A 21,753-nucleotide genomic window follows, 5' to 3' on the forward strand; every position below is an offset into this window, starting at 1 on the left:
CCCTACTGTGCCAACTTGCTGTACTTTAGCCACCCGGCGCTCTGCTCGTTGTTTGTGAGCTGTGTGTGTGCGTGTTGCACTTCCTTTGCACCGTGTGCAGCCGATGGCGCTCACCGTAGGTGAAGGCGCGGGACAACAAACTAAAAAAAGCACAGAAAGCGGCTCTGAAGGAATGAGATTCCAATCGAAGCGTTTGTGTGGATGTGTCGTAAACATCTCCACCGGGGAGACGAAGGCGGGGCCAGGCGGGCGCGGTGCCGGCCGCCCAACCACCCGCTTGTGTGCCACGGTGCCGGCCTTCCCAGGTGCTACTCTTGCCCCAACAGTCTGTGTTTTAAGGCTACATGGGGGATCTTTGTCTTTGTGTCCGTGCGTGCGTGCGTGCGTGTGCAGACGCTGTCGGGAAGCCGATCCTATTCAATGCGGCGTCCATTATGTTCGTCGTCATCATCAGCATCATCATCTTCACCATCGTCAGCATCATCATCGTCAACATCGTCACCGTCAACATCGTCGGCATCATCATCGTCGGCATCAACATCAACCCGGAGCGGAGAGACGAGGAGGCGAGTGGAGAAGGAGCCTGCCCTACCACCCGTCACCCCACGGAGAGGATGCGTTGAGAGACACTGAGCCAGCACTCCTGGGTGCCTGGGTTCGAGCCCTGGGTCTGGGTGTCTCTCTCTTACATGGGGTTCATAATGGCCGTGTCAGAGACACTGGGTCAGCACTCCTGGGTGCCTGGGTTCGAGCCCTGGGTCTGGGTGTCTCTCTCTTACATGGAGTTCATAATGGCCGTGTCAGAGACACTGGGTCAGCACTCCTGGGTGCCTTGGTTCGAGCCCTGGGTCTGGGTGTCTCTCTCTCTTACATGGGGTTCATAATGGCCGTGTCAGAGACACTGGGTCAGCACTCCTGGGTACCTGGGTTCGAGCCCTGGGTCTGGGTGTCTCTCTCTCTTACATGGGGTTCATAATGGCCGTGTCAGAGACATTGGGTCAGCACTCCTGGGTGTCTGGGTTCGAGCCCTGGGTCTGGGTGTGTCTCTCTTACATGGGGTTCATAATGGCCGTGTCAGAGACACTGGGTCAGCACTCCTGGGTGCCTGGGTTCGAGCCCTGGGTCTGGGTGTCTCTCTCTTACATGGGGTTCATAATGGCCGTGTCAGAGACACTGAGCCAGCACTCCTGGGTGCCTGGGTTCGAGCCCTGGGTCTGGGTGTCTCTCTCTTACATGGGGTTCATAATGGCCGTGTCAGAGACACTGGGTCAGCACTCCTGGGTGCCTTGGTTCGAGCCCTGGGTCCTGGTGTCTCTCTCTTACATGGGGTTCATAATGGCCATGTCAGAGACACTGGGTCAGCACTGCTGGGTTCGAGCCCTGGGTCTGGGTGTCTCTCTCTTACATGGGGTTCATAATGGCCGTGTCAGAGACAGTGGGTCAGCACTCCTGGGTACCTGGGTTCGAGCCCTGTGTCTGGGTGTCTCTCTCTGAATCTGTGGCTTTCGCTAATTGCACTCTCTGATGATTGTGCTGTGTGGCTGATGTACATAAGGAGGAAAAAAACCAGGAGTTTCAAATGTTTTTCTCGCGGGAAAAGTTGAATAAAAACATTTGCGACCGTTGGACATTCGAGTCTTACTCCGTTTATTTTACCAATCTTGATTTGAAGCTTTCGTGATTGCAGGAATCCATACTCTTTGGTTCTTTCTGTAAATTTACGTAGGTATATATTTTTTAATTTTATACCTACCTGACTTTATTTTACCAGTTAAGGCCACTAAGCTGCGTAAGTTATTTTGCAGAAGCGACCTCGCTATCACAAATTGATTGATCACGTTTTCTTAGCTCTTTCGGTAAAGTCACGTTGAAGGGAAACAATAAAATAATAAAATATATAAAACAATAAAAATTCTCAGGTCACCTGATGATGCCCGTTTGTGTTATGGTCGAAACGTGAGAATTTTTATTGTTTTATATATATTTTATTATTTTATTGTTTGCCTTCAACGTGACTTTACCGAAAGAGCTTAGAATATGAATTACTGCAGTCACGAAAGCTTTAAATAAAAAAAAATTGATTGATCACGCTTAAGGTGGCTTTCTGACCGCATCCATTCTTTTTTCGTCTCCCCCCCTCCTCTATACCGAACATAGATGGACTCGTCCATCTGAACAAATGTCAAATCGCTCTCCGTGGTTGCTAACGTTAAAAAAATTACCGCCACTTTTTTATTTTTTCTTGTTGTTTTCACACCTGATGACGATTGCTTCCTGTGTTGCAGTCGAAACGTCGTGAGAATTTTATTGTTTTATATATTTTTATTATCTTATTGTTTCCCTATCTACGTGGTGGTGACTTTACCGAAAGAACCAAGAATATGAATCCCTGCAGTCACGAAAGCTTTAAATCAAAATTTAATCTCCCATCTATTCCATCTCGCTCCCTTCTAGCCGTGGGTGGACTAATCCCCATCTGTTCCATCTCGCTCCCTTCTTGCCGTGGGTGGACTAATCCCCATCTGTTCCATCTCGCTCCCTTCTAGCCGTGGGTGGACTAATCCCCATCTGTTCCATCTCGCTCCCTTCTTGCCGTGGGTGGACTAATCTCCATCTGTTCCATCTCGCTCCCTTCTAGCCGTGGGTGGACTAATCCCCATCTGTTCCATCTCGCTCCCTTCTTGCCGTGGGTGGACTAATCCCCATCTGTTCCATCTCGCTCCCTTCTAGCCGTGGGTGGACTAATCCCCATCTGTTCCATCTCGCTCCCTTCTAGCCGTGGGTGGACGAATCCCCATCTGTTCCATCTCGCTCCCTTCTAGCCGTGGGTGGACTAATCCCCATCTGTTCCACGTGCGCAGCGTTCGTCAGTTGGCAGCGTTAATGGATTGCCGATCGATTCGATCGGTGGTGGGGGTGGTGGTGGGGGGGGTGACTACAGTGGGGTGGTTGGGGGGGGGGGTGACGAGGTCGGGGTGACGAGGGGGGAATGACTGACGAGGGGTGGGGGGTGACGAGGGGGGGTGGTGACGAGGGGGGTGGTGACGAGGGGGGTGGTGACGAGGGGGGGGGGTGACGAGGGGGGGGTGGTGACGAGGGGGGGTGACGAGGTGGTGACGACGGGGTGACGAGGTGGTGACGTCACATCCGATCGGCTCGCTTCCCTCAAGTCGCGATCCTCCCGTCAACTGCCGAGTCCACAATGGTGAGTGGAGTTAAAAATTACACATTTATTTTTTTACCATTCAAAATTATTTCTTTTTGTACCCTCATTTTGTAGAAGAAACGAAACGAGCCTCCTCTTAAACGCCTCGTTGACATTGGGGGGTTTATTTTCCCCATTCAGCCTCACGCAGTTCGCGGGAGTTGACGCTCACCGCCTCGGCCTAAGCTAGGCTGAACCCTTCAAGTGTTGCGTTTAATTTGATTCTTTACGCCTTTTGATTCGAAACGTTACAAACGACAAAAACGTTTGAAAAATCGTGCAGCGCTTTTTTTTTACATTTGCTCTCCTTTTTTTTATTGTTAACCGTGTTGTAATTGTTTTTTTTATTTAAATGCAATGTTCCACTGAAGCCTGGGCCTGTTCCAGGCGATGATTCGGCTAAATTTTTGCACGATATTTTTTTAAATTAAAATCGTTTTTTATTATATTTGTTATTTTACATTTGTTTTAATATATTTCGTAGTTAACTTTAGTTTTCATCTTTTTGTTACTTAACATTTATTTTAATCGCTTTGCACGAATCCAACGTCGCTGCAACGTTGGATTCGTGAATGTTGGTTACAAATTTAATGTTTAATTCCGCGCGGATTTAAAACGAAACACACAAAAAGTAATTTGCCCCACAAATTTTGTTGTCCGTAACAAGAGAGGCCTCTTGTTTTTTTTGTTGTGGGTTAGATCGAACCGCGTAAATGTTAAAAAAATATTTTTTTAAACATTCACATTTACAATATGACATCGGATAAAAACATAATCGGTCGCTATATATTAACAACGGAGGGTTTGTTTTTTGGGTTAAATCGCGTAAATATGTAAATTGTTGTGTCGTTAAGCACCGCCACCACCCGACACGGCCAATCGCAGGGTTCGTATCACCTAAACAGAACTTGCCAATTCGTTATTAGTACAGCGCGACACCGGTTGTGTGTTGGGAGAGTAGATCTACTGCAATGTTTACAGTGTATCGTTTAGTGTATAGTGTAGTGTTTAGTGGTGTAGTGTATAGTAGTGTGTAGTGGAGTGTTTAGTAGTGTAGTGTATAGTGTAGTGTATATAGTAGTGTAGTGTAGTGTATATAGTAGTGTTGTGTATAGTAATGTGTAGTGTATAGTATAGTGGAGTGTATAGTGTAGTGTGCAGTGTTGTGTGTAGTTTAGTGTAGTGTGTAGTGTAAAGTGGAGTGTACAGTTTAGTGTATAGTGGAGTGTATAGTATAGTGTAGTGTGCAGTGTTGTGTAGTTTTTAGTAGAGTGTATAGTGTAGTGTATAGTGTGGTGTATAGTAGTGTATAGTGTGGTGTATAGTGTAGTGTAAAGTGGAGTGTATAGTAGTGTATAGTGGTGTATAGTGTAGTAACTACACCAATTGTGTTGGAGAGTATGGATTCCTGCAGTCACGAAATATTCAAATCAAGATTAAATCCACATTTACAGTTTTAAGTACGATGTTTCGCCAGTAATTGCAACCAGCATCATCAGGCGGTTAGCCAGATTTGTGTGTGCTCCTGTTTAGTTCCCAAAAAAATAGAGCGGGTAGATGCGATTATTATTTTTGTGTGCAAATCGGAACCCATCCACCACCACCAGCCCCACCACCAACCCCACCACCACCATCCCCACCACCACCCCCACGCCTACTACCACCACCCCTACGACCACCACCATCCCCACCATCACCACCACGCCTACTACCACCACCCCTACCACCACCATTCCCACCATCACCACCACCCCCACGCCTACTACCACCACCCCTACCACCACCACCCCCACGCCTACTACCACCACCCCTACCACCACCATTCCCACCATCACCACCACCCCCACGCCTACTACCACCACCCCTACCACCACCACCCCCACGCCTACTACCACCACCCCTACCCCCACCACCCCTACCACCACCCCCACCACCCCCACCAGCACTGATGCGAAGCTTCTCGCTGGGAGGTTTAGGCAAGGGATTTGAGCCTGGGTAAGGGTCGTTTCTCGAAACATCACCTTGTTAGTAAAGAAGGGTCGTTTCCCGAAACGTCGACTTAACTCGTGCGCCACCGCTCCCCAAACCCTCACAACCCAACCCCCCTCCCCGCTCCCGTGACGATTTACTAAAGTATCCACCGTTGAACATGACGGGCAGTTTAATAGATTTATTTTATCTATTTTTATTTTACACGCTTTTTATTAACTCACGCTGTCTGTTGTTGTATCCTCAAATCTTGGAACTCAATGTTCACCCACTTCCCAACGTGGTATCGACTGCAAACTTGGTATACTTATGTCTTACTGATGACAATAACTATATTCTATCATAAAATTTAAAATAATTATTTTTAAACAATCTTTTTTATATGTTATGTTTCGGCTTGGCTCTAATTGTCCACGCTCAACTGACGTTGGCTGTAAATCGGCCACGGTCCCCTTACGTTGTGGCAAACTTCGGGGCCAACTTCCTGGAGTCGTGGAGTTCTGCCATTACTAGTACGGTACATTTCATTAAAGCGTGTTTAAAAAAAAAGTTCAAAAAAATATTATTACTTATTTTTGCGCTAACTCTGTGTTCAACTCATCAAACGCGTCTGTCTGATGCCCTGTGTCTCGTTGTGTTTGTGTCGTTTGCAGTTCCGCAACCAGTATGACAACGACGTGACGGTGTGGAGCCCTCAGGTAGATCGACGCGCGGGCGTGAAAGGGAGTGGGGGGGGGGAGTTCATCGTAGCCATGTCAGAATCAGAATCATCGCCATGTCAGAATCAGAATCATCGCCGTGTACGTGTGTATATGTGTGTGTGTGTATGTGTGCGTGTGGCCTCAAGGTGCACATAAGCCTGGCACAAGCGTCATGGTGACGTCACTGCCACTTAGTGGCAAATGGAGGTTGTTGTGTATGTATGTGCACATGTGTATGTATGTGTATATGTATGTGTGCACGTGGCCTCAAGGTGCACATAGCCTGGCACAAGCGTCGTGGTGACGTCACTGCCACTTAGTGGCGAATGGCAGTTGTTGTTGTGTATGTATGTGTATATGTGTGTATATATATCTATATTTGTATGTGTGTCTATATGTGTGTATGTGTGCGCGTGGCCTCAAGGTGCACATAGCCTGGCACAAGTGTCGTGTATGACGTCACCGCCACTTAGTGGCGAATGGCGGTTGTTGTGTATATACCTCCTGCCAGCGGGCGTTCGACACTTCACGTGGCCTCAAGGTGCACATGGCCTGGCACAAGCGTCGTGGTGACGTCACCGCCACTTAGTGCCGAATTGCGGTTGTATGTATATGTGTGTGTGTATGTGTGTGTGTATGTTTGTGCGTGTATGTCTGTATGTGTGTGTGTGTATATGTGTGTGTCCACAGGGGCGTATACACCAGATCGAGTATGCCATGGAGGCCGTCAAGCAGGGCTCGGCCACCGTGGGGCTCAAGTCTAAGACTCACGCAGTGATCGTGGCGCTCAAGGTGGGAGCTGTCACCTGAACCACACACACACACACACGTACGGAACTAACACGCACACACACACACACACGTACGGAACTAACACGCTCGCACACACACGCACACGTACGGAACTAACACGCTCACACACACACACGTACGGAACTAACACACTCACACACACGTACGGAACTAACACGCACACACACACGTACGGAACTAACACGCTCGCACACACACGTACGGAACTAACACACACACACACACTCTTACACACGCTAACGTACTCGCACTAACACAGTGACACTTAACAAACTCGCGCAAGGTGGGAGCTGTAACCTGAACCACACACACACACATGCGGAACTAACACACTCGCGCGCGCACACACACGCGGAACTAACACGCTCACACACACTCTTTTACACACGCTAACGTACTCGCACTAACACAGTGACACTTAACAAACTCGCGCAAGGTGGGAGCTGTAACCTGAACCACACACACACACATGCGGAACTAACACACTCGCGCGCGCACACACACGCGGAACTAACACGCTCACACACTCTTTTACACACGCTAACGTACTCGCACTAACACAGTGACACTTAACAAACTCGCGCAAGGTGGGAGCTGTAACCTGAACCACACACACACACACACGGAACTAACACACTCGCACGCACACACACACACATGCAGAACTAACACGCTCACACACACTCTTATACGCACGCTAACGTACTCGCACTAACACAGTGACACTTAACAAACTCGCGCAAGGTGGGAGCTGTAACCTGAACCACACACACACACACGGAACTAACACACTCGCACACACACACGCGGAACTAACACGCTCACACACTCTTATACACACGCTAACGTACTCGCACTAACACAGTGACACTTAACAAACTCGCGCAAGGTGGGAGCTGTAACCTGAACCACACACACACACACGGGTTAACACGGAACTAACACGCTCGCACACACACACACACTCGTACACACACGCTAACATACACAGTAACACACAGTGACGTGTAACAGACTCGCGCAAAGGTGGGAGCTGTAACCTGAACCACGCTCATGGCCACCAACACCCCAGTGGCGATTATCTGCACCCGTCCTGGGCCTCCGCTAGGTGGACTCGGCCTCAAATGAGTAGCTGGCGCGGTGTGCATTCGTAAACGTCGCCACCGGGGAGACAAAGGCGGCCGGGCGTGGTGCTGGCCACCCACCCCCTCGTCACACCACAGCGGCAGCCTTCACAGGTGCTCGCTGTCGGCAACTTGCCCCAACAGTCTGTTATAGGCTGCACGGGGGACCTTTGTCTTTGTGTCGTCGCAGAGGGCCCAGTCGGAGCTGGCCGCCCACCAGAAGAAGATTCTGAACGTGGACAACCACGTAGGCATCTCCATCGCGGGGCTCACGGCAGACGCGCGCCTGCTCTGGTAACGTTGCCCGCCACGCTCGCTGGCACGCAGTGTGTGTGTGTAACACAGTTACACACACACACACACAGTTACACACACATACATGGTTACACACACATACACACAGTTACACACACATACACACACAGTTACACACACACACAGTTACACACACAGTTACACACACACAGTTACACAAAGATCCCCCATATAGCCTTAACAGACTGTAGGGGCAAGTGCCGTTAGCGAGCAGCACCTATGAAGGCCGGCACGGCACACGAGGGGGTGGGTGGCCAGCACCACGCCCGGCCGCCTTTGTCTCCCCAGTGCTAGCGATGTTTACTGCACACCGCACCAGGTAACTCATTTGAGTCCGAGTCGACCTAGGGGAGGCCCAGGACCGGTTCAGATAATCGTCACTGGTATTGGCCGTGAGCGGGAATTGAACTCGGGTCACCGGGTTCGTAGTGCAGCGTAGCGCTAACCGCTACACCACTGCTCCCCACAGTCACACTCACAACCACACTCATAACCACACTCACAACCACACTCATAACCACACTCATAACCACACTGACTATCACACAGTGACTCACACTCGTACAACCGCACCCATCACACTCGCAAGCACACAGTCACACACACAGTCACACTCACAGTCACACACAGACAGTCACACTCACACACACAGTCACACACACAGTCACAGTCACACACACAGTCACACACACAGTCACACACAGTCACACACACAGTCACACACACAGTCACACACACAGTCACACTCAGTCACACACACAGTCACACACACAGTCACACTCACAGTCACACTCACAGTCACACTCAGTCACACACAGTCACAATCACACACACAGTCACACACACAGTCACACTCACAGTCACACACACAGTCACACACACAGTCGCACACACAGTCACACACACAGTCACACTCACAGTCACACTCACAATCACACACACAGTCACACACACAGTCACACACACAGTCACACACAGTCACACTCACAGTCACACAAACAGTCACACACACAGTCACACTCACAATCACACACACAGTCACACACACAGTCACACACACAGTCACACACACAGTCACACTCACAGTCACACACACAGTCACACTCAGTCACACTCACAGTCACACACACAGTCACACACACAGTCACACACACAGTCACACTCACAGTCACACACACAGTCACACTCACAGTCACACTCACAGTCACACACACAGTCACACACACAGTCACACACAGTCACACACAGTCACACACACAGTCACACACACAGTCACACTCACAGTCACACTCACAGTAACACACACAGTAACACACACAGTCACACACACAGTCACACTCACAGTCACAGTCACACTCACAGTCACACACACAGTCACAGTAACACACACAGTCACACACACAGTCACACACACAGTCACACTCACAGTCACACACACAGTCACACTCACAGTCACACACACAGTCACACACACAGTCACGCACACAGTCACACACAGTCACACACAGTCACACACACAGTCACACACACAGTCACACTCACAGTCACACTCACAGTAACACACACAGTCACACACACAGTCACACACACAGTCACACTCACAGTCACACACACAGTCACACTCACAGTCACACTCACAGTCACACTCACAGTCACACACACAGTCACACACACAGTCGCACACACAGTCACACACACAGTCACACTCACAGTCACACTCACAATCACACACACAGTCACACACACAGTCACACACACAGTCACACACAGTCACACTCACAGTCACACAAACAGTCACACACACAGTCACACTCACAATCACACACACAGTCACACACACAGTCACACACACAGTCACACACACAGTCACACTCACAGTCACACACACAGTCACACTCAGTCACACTCACAGTCACACACACAGTCACACACACAGTCACACACACAGTCACACTCACAGTCACACACACAGTCACACTCACAGTCACACTCACAGTCACACACACAGTCACACACACAGTCACACACAGTCACACACAGTCACACACACAGTCACACACACAGTCACACTCACAGTCACACTCACAGTAACACACACAGTAACACACACAGTCACACACACAGTCACACTCACAGTCACACTCACAGTCACACTCACAGTCACACACACAGTCACAGTAACACACACAGTCTCACACACACAGTCACACACACAGTCACACTCACAGTCACACACACAGTCACACTCACAGTCACACACACAGTCACAGTCACACACACAGTCACGCACACAGTCACACACAGTCACACACAGTCACACACACAGTCACACACACAGTCACACTCACAGTCACACTCACAGTAACACACACAGTCACACACACAGTCACACACACAGTCACACTCACAGTCACACACACAGTCACACTCACAGTCACACTCACAGTCACACTGACAGTCACACACACAGTCACAGTCACACACACAGTCACACACAGTCACACACAGTCACACACACAGTCACACACACAGTCACACACACAGTCACACACACAGTCACACTCACAGTCACACACACAGTCACAATCACACACACAGTCACACACACAGTCACACACACAGTCACACACAGTCACACTCACAGTCACACACACAGTCACACTCACAGTCACACACACACAGTCACACTCACAGTCACACAGTCACAGTCACACACACAGTCACACACACAGTCACACTCACAGTCACACTCACAGTCACAATCACAGTCACACACACACTCACACACACACTCACACAGTCACAATCATACACACAGTCACACACACAGTCACACTCACAGTCACACACACAGTCACACTCACAGTCACACACACACAGTCACACTCACACACACAGTCACACACACAGTCACACACACAGTCACACACAGTCACACACACAGTCACACTCACAGTAACACTCACAGTAACACTCACAGTCACACACACAGTCACACACACAGTCACACTCACAGTCACACTCACAGTCACACACAGTCACAATCACACACACAGTCACACTCACAGTCACACACACAGTCACACTCACAGTCACACTCACAGTCACACACACAGTCACAGTCACACACAGTCACACTCACAGTCACACTCAGTCACACACACAGTCACACACACAGTCATACAACCACACTCATAACCACAGGTTACGCGGGTTTAATGATGCAACAACATTTATAGTTCTACGCGATCTAACCCCCAAAAAAAACCTGTATTATGCTTGCCCCAACTGTCCGCGGAAGGCTACACGGGGGACCTTTGTCTGTGTTGTGTGCGTGCAGCAACTTCATGAGGCAGGAGTGCCTGAACTCGAGGTTCGTCTACGACACGGCCCTGCCCATCTCCCGCCTCGTCACACTCATCGGCAACAGTATCCTCCCCCACCTCGTCACCCGCGCGAGGCGTCAATCACTCACCCACCTCGTCACCCACCCACACTGTCACTCGCTCACCCACCTCGTCACCCACCCACAGTGTCACTCGCTGACCCACACTGTCACTCGCTCACCCACCTCGTCACTCGCTCACCCACCTCGTCACTCGCTCACCCACACTGTCACTCGCTCACCCACCTCGTCACCCACCCACGGTGTCACTCCCCCACCTCGTCACCCACCCACAGTGTCACTCGCTCACCCACCTCGTCACCCACCCACACTGTCACTCGCTCACCCATCTCGTCGCACTCATCGGCAACAGTATCCTCCCCCACCTCGTCACCCGCACGAGGCGTCAATCACTTACCCACCTCGTCACCCACCCACAGTGTCACTCGCTCACCCACCTCGTCACTCGCTCACCCACCTCGTCACTCGCTCACCCACCTTGTCGCACTCATCGGAAACAGTGTCCTCCCCCACCTCGTCACCCGCGCGAGGCGTCGCCCTCCCACCCGCAGTGTCACTCGACCATCCACGGTGTCGTTCGTCCACCTCGTCACCTACCCACAGTGTCACTCCCCCACCTCGTCACCCACCTCGTCACCCACCTTGTCACCCACTCACAGTGTCACTCGCTCACCCACCTCGTCACCCACCCACGGCGTCACTCGCTCACCCACCTCGTCACCCACCCACAGTGTCGCTCGCTCACCCACCTCGTCACCCACCCACAGTGTCGCTCACCCACCTCGTCACCCACCCACGATGTCACTCCCCCACCTCGTCACCCACCCACGGTGTCACTCCCCCACCTCGTCACCCACCCACGATGTCACTCCCCCACCTCGTCACCCACCCACGGTGTCAGTCACCCACCTCGTCACCCACCCACGGTGTCGCTCACCCACCTCGTCACCCATCCACGGTGTCAGTCACCCACCTCGTCACCCACCCACGGTGTCGCTCCCCCACCTCATCACCCACGGTGTCACTCCCCCACCTCGTCACCCACCTCGTCACCCACCTCGTCACCCACCTCGTCACCCACCTCGTCACCCACCTCGTCACCCACCTCGTCACTCACCTCGTCACCCACCTCGTCACCCACCTCGCCACCCACCTCGTCACCCACCTCGTCACCCACCCACGGTGTCACTCCCCCACCTCGTCACCCACCCACGGTGTCACTCACCCACCTCGTCACCCACCCACGGTGTCGCTCCCCCACCTCGTCACCCACCTCGTCACCCACCTCGTCACCCACCTCGTCACCCACCCACGGCGTCACTCGCTCGGTCACCCACCCACGGTGTGGCAAGGGGTGGTGCGGAGTTTCCCTGAGCGCCGCCGCACAGAGACCCAGGTGCCCACGCAGCGCTACGGGCGGCGCCCCTACGGGGTCGGCCTGCTCATCGCGGGATACGACGTGAGGCTCGCTCTCACTCGCGGGCCCCCCACTCGCACTCACTCACGGGCCCCCCACTCTCACTCACTCACCCCCCACACTCACTCACGGGCCCCCCACTCTCACCCCCTACTCTCACTCATTCACTCACCCCCCACTCTCACTCACTCACCCCCACTCTCACTCACTCACCCCCCACACTCACTCACCCCCCACTCTCACTCACTCACCCCCCACTCTCACTCACTCACCCCCACTCTCACTTACCCCCACACTGACTCACTCACCCCCACTCTCACTCACCCCCACTCTCACTCACCCCCACTCTCTCTCACTCACTCACCCCCCACTCTCACTCACCACTCTCACTCACCCCCACTCTCACTCACTCACCCCCACACTCACTCACTCACCCCCACTCTCACTCACTCACCCCCCACACTCACTCACGGGCCCCCCACTCTCACCCCCTACTCTCACTCACCCCCACTCTCACTCACTCACCCCCACTCTCACTCACTCACTCACCCCCCACTCTCACTCACTCACCCCCCACTCTCACTCACTCACCCCCCACTCTCACTCACGGGCTCCCCACTCTCACTCACTCACGGGCCTCCCACTCTCACTCACTCACCCCCCACACTCACTCACCCCCACACTGACTCACTCACTCACACTCTCACTCACTCACCCCCCACTCTCACTCACTCACCCCCCACTCTCACTCACGGGCTCCCCACTCTCACTCACTCACCCCCCACTCTCACTCACTCACCCCCCACTCTCACTCACTCACCCCCACTCTCACTCACCCCCCACACTCACCAGAGAAAGCTGTCTCTGGTGTGGACCAATCAGTTTCAAGGACAATGCATCTATTATCAGAATGTGTTTTTGTTTGCGTTTTGACCGCAAGCATCGTGGTTAATGCAGTAAACATGAATCCTCGTAAAAAAAAAGGTTTCAGTTTTGTTGCCAGAAAAAAAAGGGGGAAAACCCTATTATTATTATATTTTGGTACTGGCAAAGGAGCTCTAATGATAACAACGACAACGGACAGAGCGAGTTAAAAGGAAGCGTGTAAAAACCCCTTCCGTTGTCACGTTGATTCTATAGCTCTCCTCGCAACCCCCCACCTCTCTCGTCTCCTCCCCTCCTCGCCTTGCTGTCCCCTCGCAGGAGAACGGCCCTCACATCTACCAGACCTGCCCCTCTGCCAACTACTTCCAGTGCAAGGCGATGTCCATCGGAGCTCGCTCACAGTCGGCGCGCACCTACCTGGAGAGACACATGGGGGAGTTTTCCGATGGTGAGACTACTCCACACTACCACAGCCCCTACACGCTCTGTGTCTATACTACTACACGCTGTGTGTACACTACTACACGCTGTGTATATACTACTACACGCTGTGTGTACGCTACTACACGCTGTGTGTACACTACTACAAGCTGTGTATATACTACTACACGCTGTGTGTACGCTACTACACGCTGTGTGTACACTACTACACGCTGTGTGTACACTACTACACGCTGTGTGTACGCTACTACACACTGTGTGTACGCTACTACATGCTGTGTGTACACTACTACACGCTGTGTGTACACTACTACACGCTGTTTGTACGCTACTACACGCTGTGTATACACTACCAAAAGGTTTGTGTACACTACTAAACGCTGTGTATACTACTACACGCTGTGTGTACACTACTACACGTTGTGTATACACTACTACACACTGTATAATACTACTACTACACATTGTGTACTACACAGACTGCGTGTAGTGTATACACGGTGTATGGAAACACTGCACTACACCATCGCTGTGGGTGGTGATGTTGATAATATTAACTTGAAATTTATGGTGGCAGCCATGATAATGGTGATGTTGCAACGGGGATGGTGATGGTGATGATGATGGTGGTAATGGTGATGTTGAGATGATATTGAAGGTGATGGTGACGATGGTGGTGATGTTGCGATGGTGATGATTATGGTGGTGATGGTGATGTTGAGATGATATTTTAGGTGGTGGTGTTGCGATGATGGTGACGATGGTGGTGATGTTGCGATGGTGATGATGATGGTGGTGATGGTGATGTGACAGCGAGCCTGGATGACCTGGTGAAGCACGGACTGCGTGCCTTGCGCGAGACTCTGCCCAACGAGCAGGACCTCACGACCAAGGTACAACTCCATGTTACACTACACGATACACTACTACACTATACACTACTACAATATACACTACTACACTATACACTACTACACTATACACTACTACACTATACACTACTCCACTATACACTACTACACTATACACTACTACACTATACACTACTACACTATACACTACTCACTATATACTACTACAATATACACTACTACACTATACACTACTACACTATACACTACTACACTATACACTACTACACTATACACTACTCCACTATACACTACTCCACTATACACTACTACACTATACACTACACTATACATTACTACACTATACACTACTACACTATACACTACTCCACTATACACTACTACACTATACACTACTCCACTATACACTACTCCACTATACACTACTACACTATACACCACTACACTATACACTACTACACTATACACTACCACACTGTACACTACCACACTGTACACTACTACACTATACACTACTACACTATACACTACTCCACTATACACTACTCCACTATACACTACTACACTATACACTACTACACTATACACTACTACACTATACATTACTACACTATACATTACTACACTATACACTACTACACTATACACTACTACACTATACACTACTACACTATACACTACTACACTATACACTACACTATACACTACTACACTATACACTACTCCACTATACACTACTCCACTATACACTACTACACTATACACTACTACACTATACACTACTACACTATACACTACACTATACACTACTCCACTATACACTACTACACTATACACTACTACACTATACACTACTACACTATACACTACTACACTATACACTACTCCACTATACACTACTCCACTATACACTACTACACTATACACTACTACACTATACACTACTCCACTATACACTACTCCACTATACACAACTACACTATACACTACTATACTGTACACTACTACACTGTACACTACTACACTATACACTACTACACTATACACTACTACACTATACACCACTACACTATACACTACTACACTATACACTACTCCACTATACACTACTACACTATACACTACACTATACACTACTCCACTATACACTACTACACTATACACTACTACACTATACACTACTCCACTATACACAACTACACTATACACTACTACACTATACACTACTACACTATACACTACTACACTGTACACTACTACACTATACACTACTACACTATACACTACTACACTATACACCACTACACTATACACTACTACACTATACACTACTCCACTATACACTACTCCACTATACACTACTACACTATACACTACTCCACTATACACTACTCCACTATACACTACTACACTATACACCACTACACTATACACTACTACACTATACACTACCACACTGTACACTACCACACTATACACTACTACACTATACACTACTACACTATACACTACTCCACTATACACTATTCCACTATACACTATTACACTATACACTACTACACTATACACTACTACACTATACACTACTACACTATACACTACACTATACATTACTACACTATACACTACTACACTATACACTACTACACTATACACTACTACACTATACACTACTACACTATACACTAGACTATACACTACTACACTATACACTACTCCACTATACACTACTCCACTATACACTACTACACTATACACTACTACACTATACACTACACTATACACTACTCCACTATACACTACTACACTATACACTACTCCACTATACACAACTACACTGTACACTACTATACTGTACACTACTACACTGTACACTACTACACTATACACTACTAAACTATACACTATACACCACTACACTATACATGACACAATGCGCTATACACTACTATACTATACACTACTACACTGTACACTACTACACTGTACACCACTACACTGTACACCACCACACTGTACACTAATACACTGCACACTACTGCACTGCACACCACTACACTGTACACTACTACACTGTACACTACTACACTGTACACTACTACACTGTACACTACTACACTATACACTACTACACTATACACTACACTACCACACTGTACACTACTACACTGCACACCACACTGTACACTACTACACTGCACACCACTACACTGTACACCACTACACTGTACACCACCACACTGTACACTGCCACACTGTACACCACTACACTGCACACTACTATACTGTACACTACTCCACTGTACACTACTACACTGTACACCACTACACTGTACACTACTACACTATACACTACTCCACTATACACTACTACACTGTACACTACTACACTGTACACTACTACACTATACACTACTACACTACACTACTACACTATACACCACTACACTATACATGACACAATGCGCTATACACTACTACACTATACACTACTACACTATACACTACTCCACTATACACTACACTATACACTACTACACTATACACTACTACACTATACACTACTACACTATACACTACTACACTATACACTACTACACTATACACTACTACACTATACATTACTACACTATACACTACTACACTACACTATACACTATTACACTATACATTTCTACACTATACACAACTACACTACTCCACTACACTATACACTACTACACTATAGACTACTATACTATACACTACTACACTATACACTACTACACTATACACTACTACACTATACACTACTACACTATACACTACTACACTATACACTACTACACTATACATTACTACACTATACACTACTACACTACACTATACACTATTACACTATACATTTCTACACTATACACAACTACACTACTCCACTACACTATACACTACTACACTATAGACTACTACACTATACACGACACAGTGCGCTATACACTACTATACTATACACTACACTATACAATACTCTATACACCATACTATATATATTCAAATGCCCTCCCTCCCTCTCCTCCCTCCCTCTCCTCCCCTCCCTCTCTCCCCCGCCCTCCCCACAGAACGTCTCCATAGGGATTGTGGGCAAGAGCATGGACTTCACCATCTACGATGATGAGGGGGTCTCCCAGTTCCTCGAGGGGCTGGAGGAGAGGCCGCAGCGCCACGTGAGTGTAAACCCCCCCCCCCCCCCCCCCCGCATGTCGGCTGACTTGGTTTGACCCGCGTGCACGGTCAGCTGGTGTGTGCGAGTGTCTCTGTGTGTGTGCGTGTCTCTGTCTGTGTGTGCGTGTCTCTGTCTGTGTGTGAGTGTCTCTGTGTGTGCAAGTGTCTCTGTGTGTGTGTGTCTCTGTCTGTGTGTGCGTGTCTCTGTGTGTGCAAGTGTCTCTGTGTGCAAGTGTCTGTGTGTGCAAGTGTCTGTGTGTGTGTGTGCGTGTCTCTGTGTGTGCGTGTCTGTGTGTGTGCGTGTCTCTGTGTGTGCGTGTCTGTGTGTGTGCGTATCTCTGTCTGTGTGTGCGTGTCTCTGTGTGTGCAAGTGTCTGTGTGTGCGTGTCTCCGTGTGCAAGTGTCTCTGTGTGCGTGTCTCTCCGTGTGCAAGTGTCTCTGTGTGCAAGTGTCTCTGTGTGCGCGTGTCTCTGTGTGCGTGTCTCTGTGTGCGTGTCTCTGTGTGTGTCTCTGTGTGTGTTTCTGTGTGTGTGTCTGTGTGTGTCGCTGTGTGTGTGTCGCTGTGTGTGTAACCGCGTGTCTCTGTGTGTGCGTGTTGCTGTGCGTGTAACCGTTTCTGTGTGTGTAACTGTGTGTGTGTGTGTAACACACACACACAGTGGGGAGCGATAGTGTAGCGGTTAGCGCGCTGCGCTATGAACCTAGCGACTCAGGTTTGATTCCCGCTCACGGCCAACACCAGTGACGATTTTCTGAACCGGTCCCGGACCTCCCCTAGGTCGACTCAGCCTCAAATGAGTACCTGGTGCGGTGTGTAAACATTGCCACTAGTGAGACAAAGGCGGTCGGGCGTGGTGCTGGCCACTCACCCCCTCGTGTACCGTTACCGGCCTTCATAGGTGCTCGCTAACAGCACTTGCCCCTACAGTCTGTTAAGGCTATACGGGGGATCTTTGTCTTTGTGTAACTGTGTGTGTGTAACTGTGTGTGTGTAACTGTGTGCATGTAACTGTGTGCGTGTGTAACTGTGTGCGTGTGTAACTGTGTGCGTGTGTAACCGTGTCTGTGTGTGTAACTGTGTGTAACTGTGTGTGTTTGTAACCGTGTCTGTGTGCGCGCGTCCCTCGGTGCCCCTCTCCGCGTCTCCACGCTGCAGGCTCCAGCCCCCGCTGACGCGGCAGCCCCAGCCGCCGCAGCCGCCCCAGCCGCTGCTGACGCGGCCGCTGCAGCCGCACCCGGCGACGACAAGGACAAGGACAAGAGCGGCGAGCCTATGGAACACTAGGATCACCATGGGGAGCAGCGCCGGGTACCGCACCGCAGACACACCCACACACACTGCGACTACTACCCCGCAGTAAACTTGCAGGGTGCTTAAAAAAAAAATGTTGACGCTCGTATGGAAGAAGGGATAATAACTGCACCGTGGCACGATATACACTACACGGCACACTACACTGATTTACACTGCTATACACTACACTATACGCTACTATACACTGTACTATACACTACACTATACACTGCTATACACTACACACTACACGGCACACTGCACTGATTTACACTGCTATACACTACACTATACGCTACTATACACTACACTATACACTGCTATACACTACACACTACACGACACACTACACTGATTTACACTGCTATACACTACACTATACACTACTATACACTGTACTATACACTACTATACACTACATTATACACTACTATACACTACACTATACACTACACTATACACTACTATACACTACACCGATTTACACTGCTATACACTACACTCGTACGTCAGTTGTGTGATCACGTGACGCTGGGCAGTACAAAGCGCTCGTACGCGTGCGCTGTTCGCGTTGCAAGACCCTCGCTCGTTCATCAAAATGAACATTCATTTAGAAATGTTGCTCGTCGTTTTGCGAAACACTCCCTCGCAGGCCAAGTTTACCCGCAGCGCACAAGGTTTTACTCTGCGTATTTTATTATTGACCGCCTCCGTCCGCGCCCCTTTCCCGCGCCGCGCGCTCGGTCTCGGCCGCGGTGTCGGTAACGCCACGAAAAGCTGACCCCCCAGTGGCCACAATGAGTAAAGAAACGAACGTCGCCGGAGAGCTTCTTTGATAAGGGGGGAAAGACCCCCCAATGATGAACCCCCCTCCACCTCTCCCGGTCCGTGAAAAAAAATTGTCTCCCACGAAACCGGTCCCTGGTGTCAAAAAGCTTGGGGGGGGGGGGGGAGGGGACCGCTGTGTTGAAAGGCCTTAATAGTTTTGATTTAAAGCTTTCGTGACTGCAGGGATTGACATTCTTGGTTCTTTCGGTAAAGTCACCACCACGTAGGAAGGGAAGCAATAAAGTCATAAAAAATGTATAAAGCAATAAAATTCTCACGACGTTTCGACCGCGACACAAGGCAATCGTCATCAGGCGTGAAAAGCCACGGCAGGAAAATGTTATCGTTTGCCTTCTACGTGACTTTACCGAAAGAAACCAAAGAATATCTTCTTTGGTTCTTTCTTCTTTGGTTCTTTCGGTAAAGTCACGTAGAATGAGAGTAAAATAGTAAATTATTTTATTAATTTATTCTTTTATTCTCATGAATGAGAAGAAAGCAATACATTATTTCATTAATTCATTATTTTATTCTCATTCTACGTGAGTCACGAAAGCTTTAAATCGAAAACCAAGAATATCTTAACGGTTGTGTAGAAACCCTCCCCCGTAGAGGCGGCTAAATCTTGACTTAAAGCTTGAGCGGCTGCAGGAATTAACGCTCACGAGTCTCCCCCCACCGTGGGTGTCCGTCCGTTGTCCGTGCTCTCTCCCACAGGAGGAGCCGCAGGGCCTCCGCGGCCGGCGTGAAGAGACGGCCGCAGCGCGAGGGGAGCCGTCGATGGGCCCGTCGTCGTCGTCGTCGTCATCGCCGCCCTGTCTCTCGCAGCGCGCGCTCAGTAATACGAATGATGACAATAAAGTACACGGGTGAACTTTAACCGACTCGTCGGTTTTGACTCTCGTTGGTGTTCCGTGCCAGGCTGGGTGCACTTTGAGGCGATAACGGGAAATGTCGGAGGCTTTCTCTCGCCGCTGCCAGGAGAGTCACGGGACAGACCCAGCAGGTGCCGCGGGTTGACTTGCTGTGCCAGGCTAGGTGCAGGAGGAGGTCACGGGACAGACCCAGCAGGTGCCGCGGGTTGACTTGCTGTGCCAGGCTAGGTGCAGGAGGAGGTCACGGGACAGACCCTGCAGGTGCCATGTGCTGACTTCTGTGCCAGGCTAGGTGCAGGAAGTCATGGGACAGACCCAGGTGCCGTGGGTTGACTGCTGTGCCAGGCTAGGTGCAGGAGGAGGTCACGGGACAGACCCAGCAGGTGT

The 21,753-nt window shown here is 49.7% G+C and overlaps 2 protein-coding genes and 1 long non-coding RNA gene across 5 annotated transcripts in view; 2 read left to right on the forward strand and 1 right to left on the reverse strand.

The window, feature by feature from the left end:
* The window catches only part of LOC116957677 (serine/threonine-protein kinase 33-like), a 45,757-nt gene extending 44,129 nt beyond the window's left edge, over positions 1–1,628 (forward strand). For both annotated transcript variants that reach the window (XM_076057307.1, XM_076057308.1), the window contains exon 13: positions 394–1,628. In XM_076057307.1, coding sequence (XP_075913422.1) covers positions 394–633 — 240 coding nt within the window. In that variant the 3' untranslated portion in view covers positions 634–1,628. The remainder of the gene's footprint in view (positions 1–393) is intronic.
* Positions 1,629–3,098: 1,470 nt separating this feature from the next.
* Positions 3,099–21,371, forward strand: PSMA1 (proteasome 20S subunit alpha 1). Its single transcript, XM_032979990.2, has 11 exons — positions 3,099–3,205; positions 5,848–5,892; positions 6,586–6,687; positions 8,023–8,126; positions 11,488–11,576; positions 12,942–13,012; positions 14,174–14,303; positions 15,110–15,189; positions 18,267–18,371; positions 19,526–19,678; positions 21,209–21,371. The coding sequence occupies exons 1-10, from the start codon at positions 3,203–3,205 to the stop codon at positions 19,652–19,654; spliced, it is 858 nt and encodes a 285-aa protein (XP_032835881.1). The 5' UTR covers positions 3,099–3,202; the 3' UTR covers positions 19,655–19,678; positions 21,209–21,371.
* Positions 11,487–11,844, reverse strand: LOC142907683 (uncharacterized). Of its 2 annotated transcripts, none has more exons than XR_012931192.1 (2): positions 11,759–11,844; positions 11,487–11,662 (listed from the first exon to the last, which is right to left on the reverse strand). It is a non-coding gene; the product is annotated as an uncharacterized LOC142907683 (long non-coding RNA). The 2 variants fall into 2 exon arrangements; XR_012931191.1 differs by having other exon boundaries at positions 11,739–11,770.
* Positions 21,372–21,753: the final 382 nt, after the last annotated feature.

The sequence above is a fragment of the Petromyzon marinus genome, chromosome 80 (assembly GCF_048934315.1).
Source record: "Petromyzon marinus isolate PM22_M1 ecotype Great Lakes invasive population chromosome 80, UKy_Petmar_22M1.pri1.0, whole genome shotgun sequence".
Classification (NCBI taxonomy): Eukaryota; Metazoa; Chordata; class Hyperoartia; order Petromyzontiformes; family Petromyzontidae; genus Petromyzon; species Petromyzon marinus.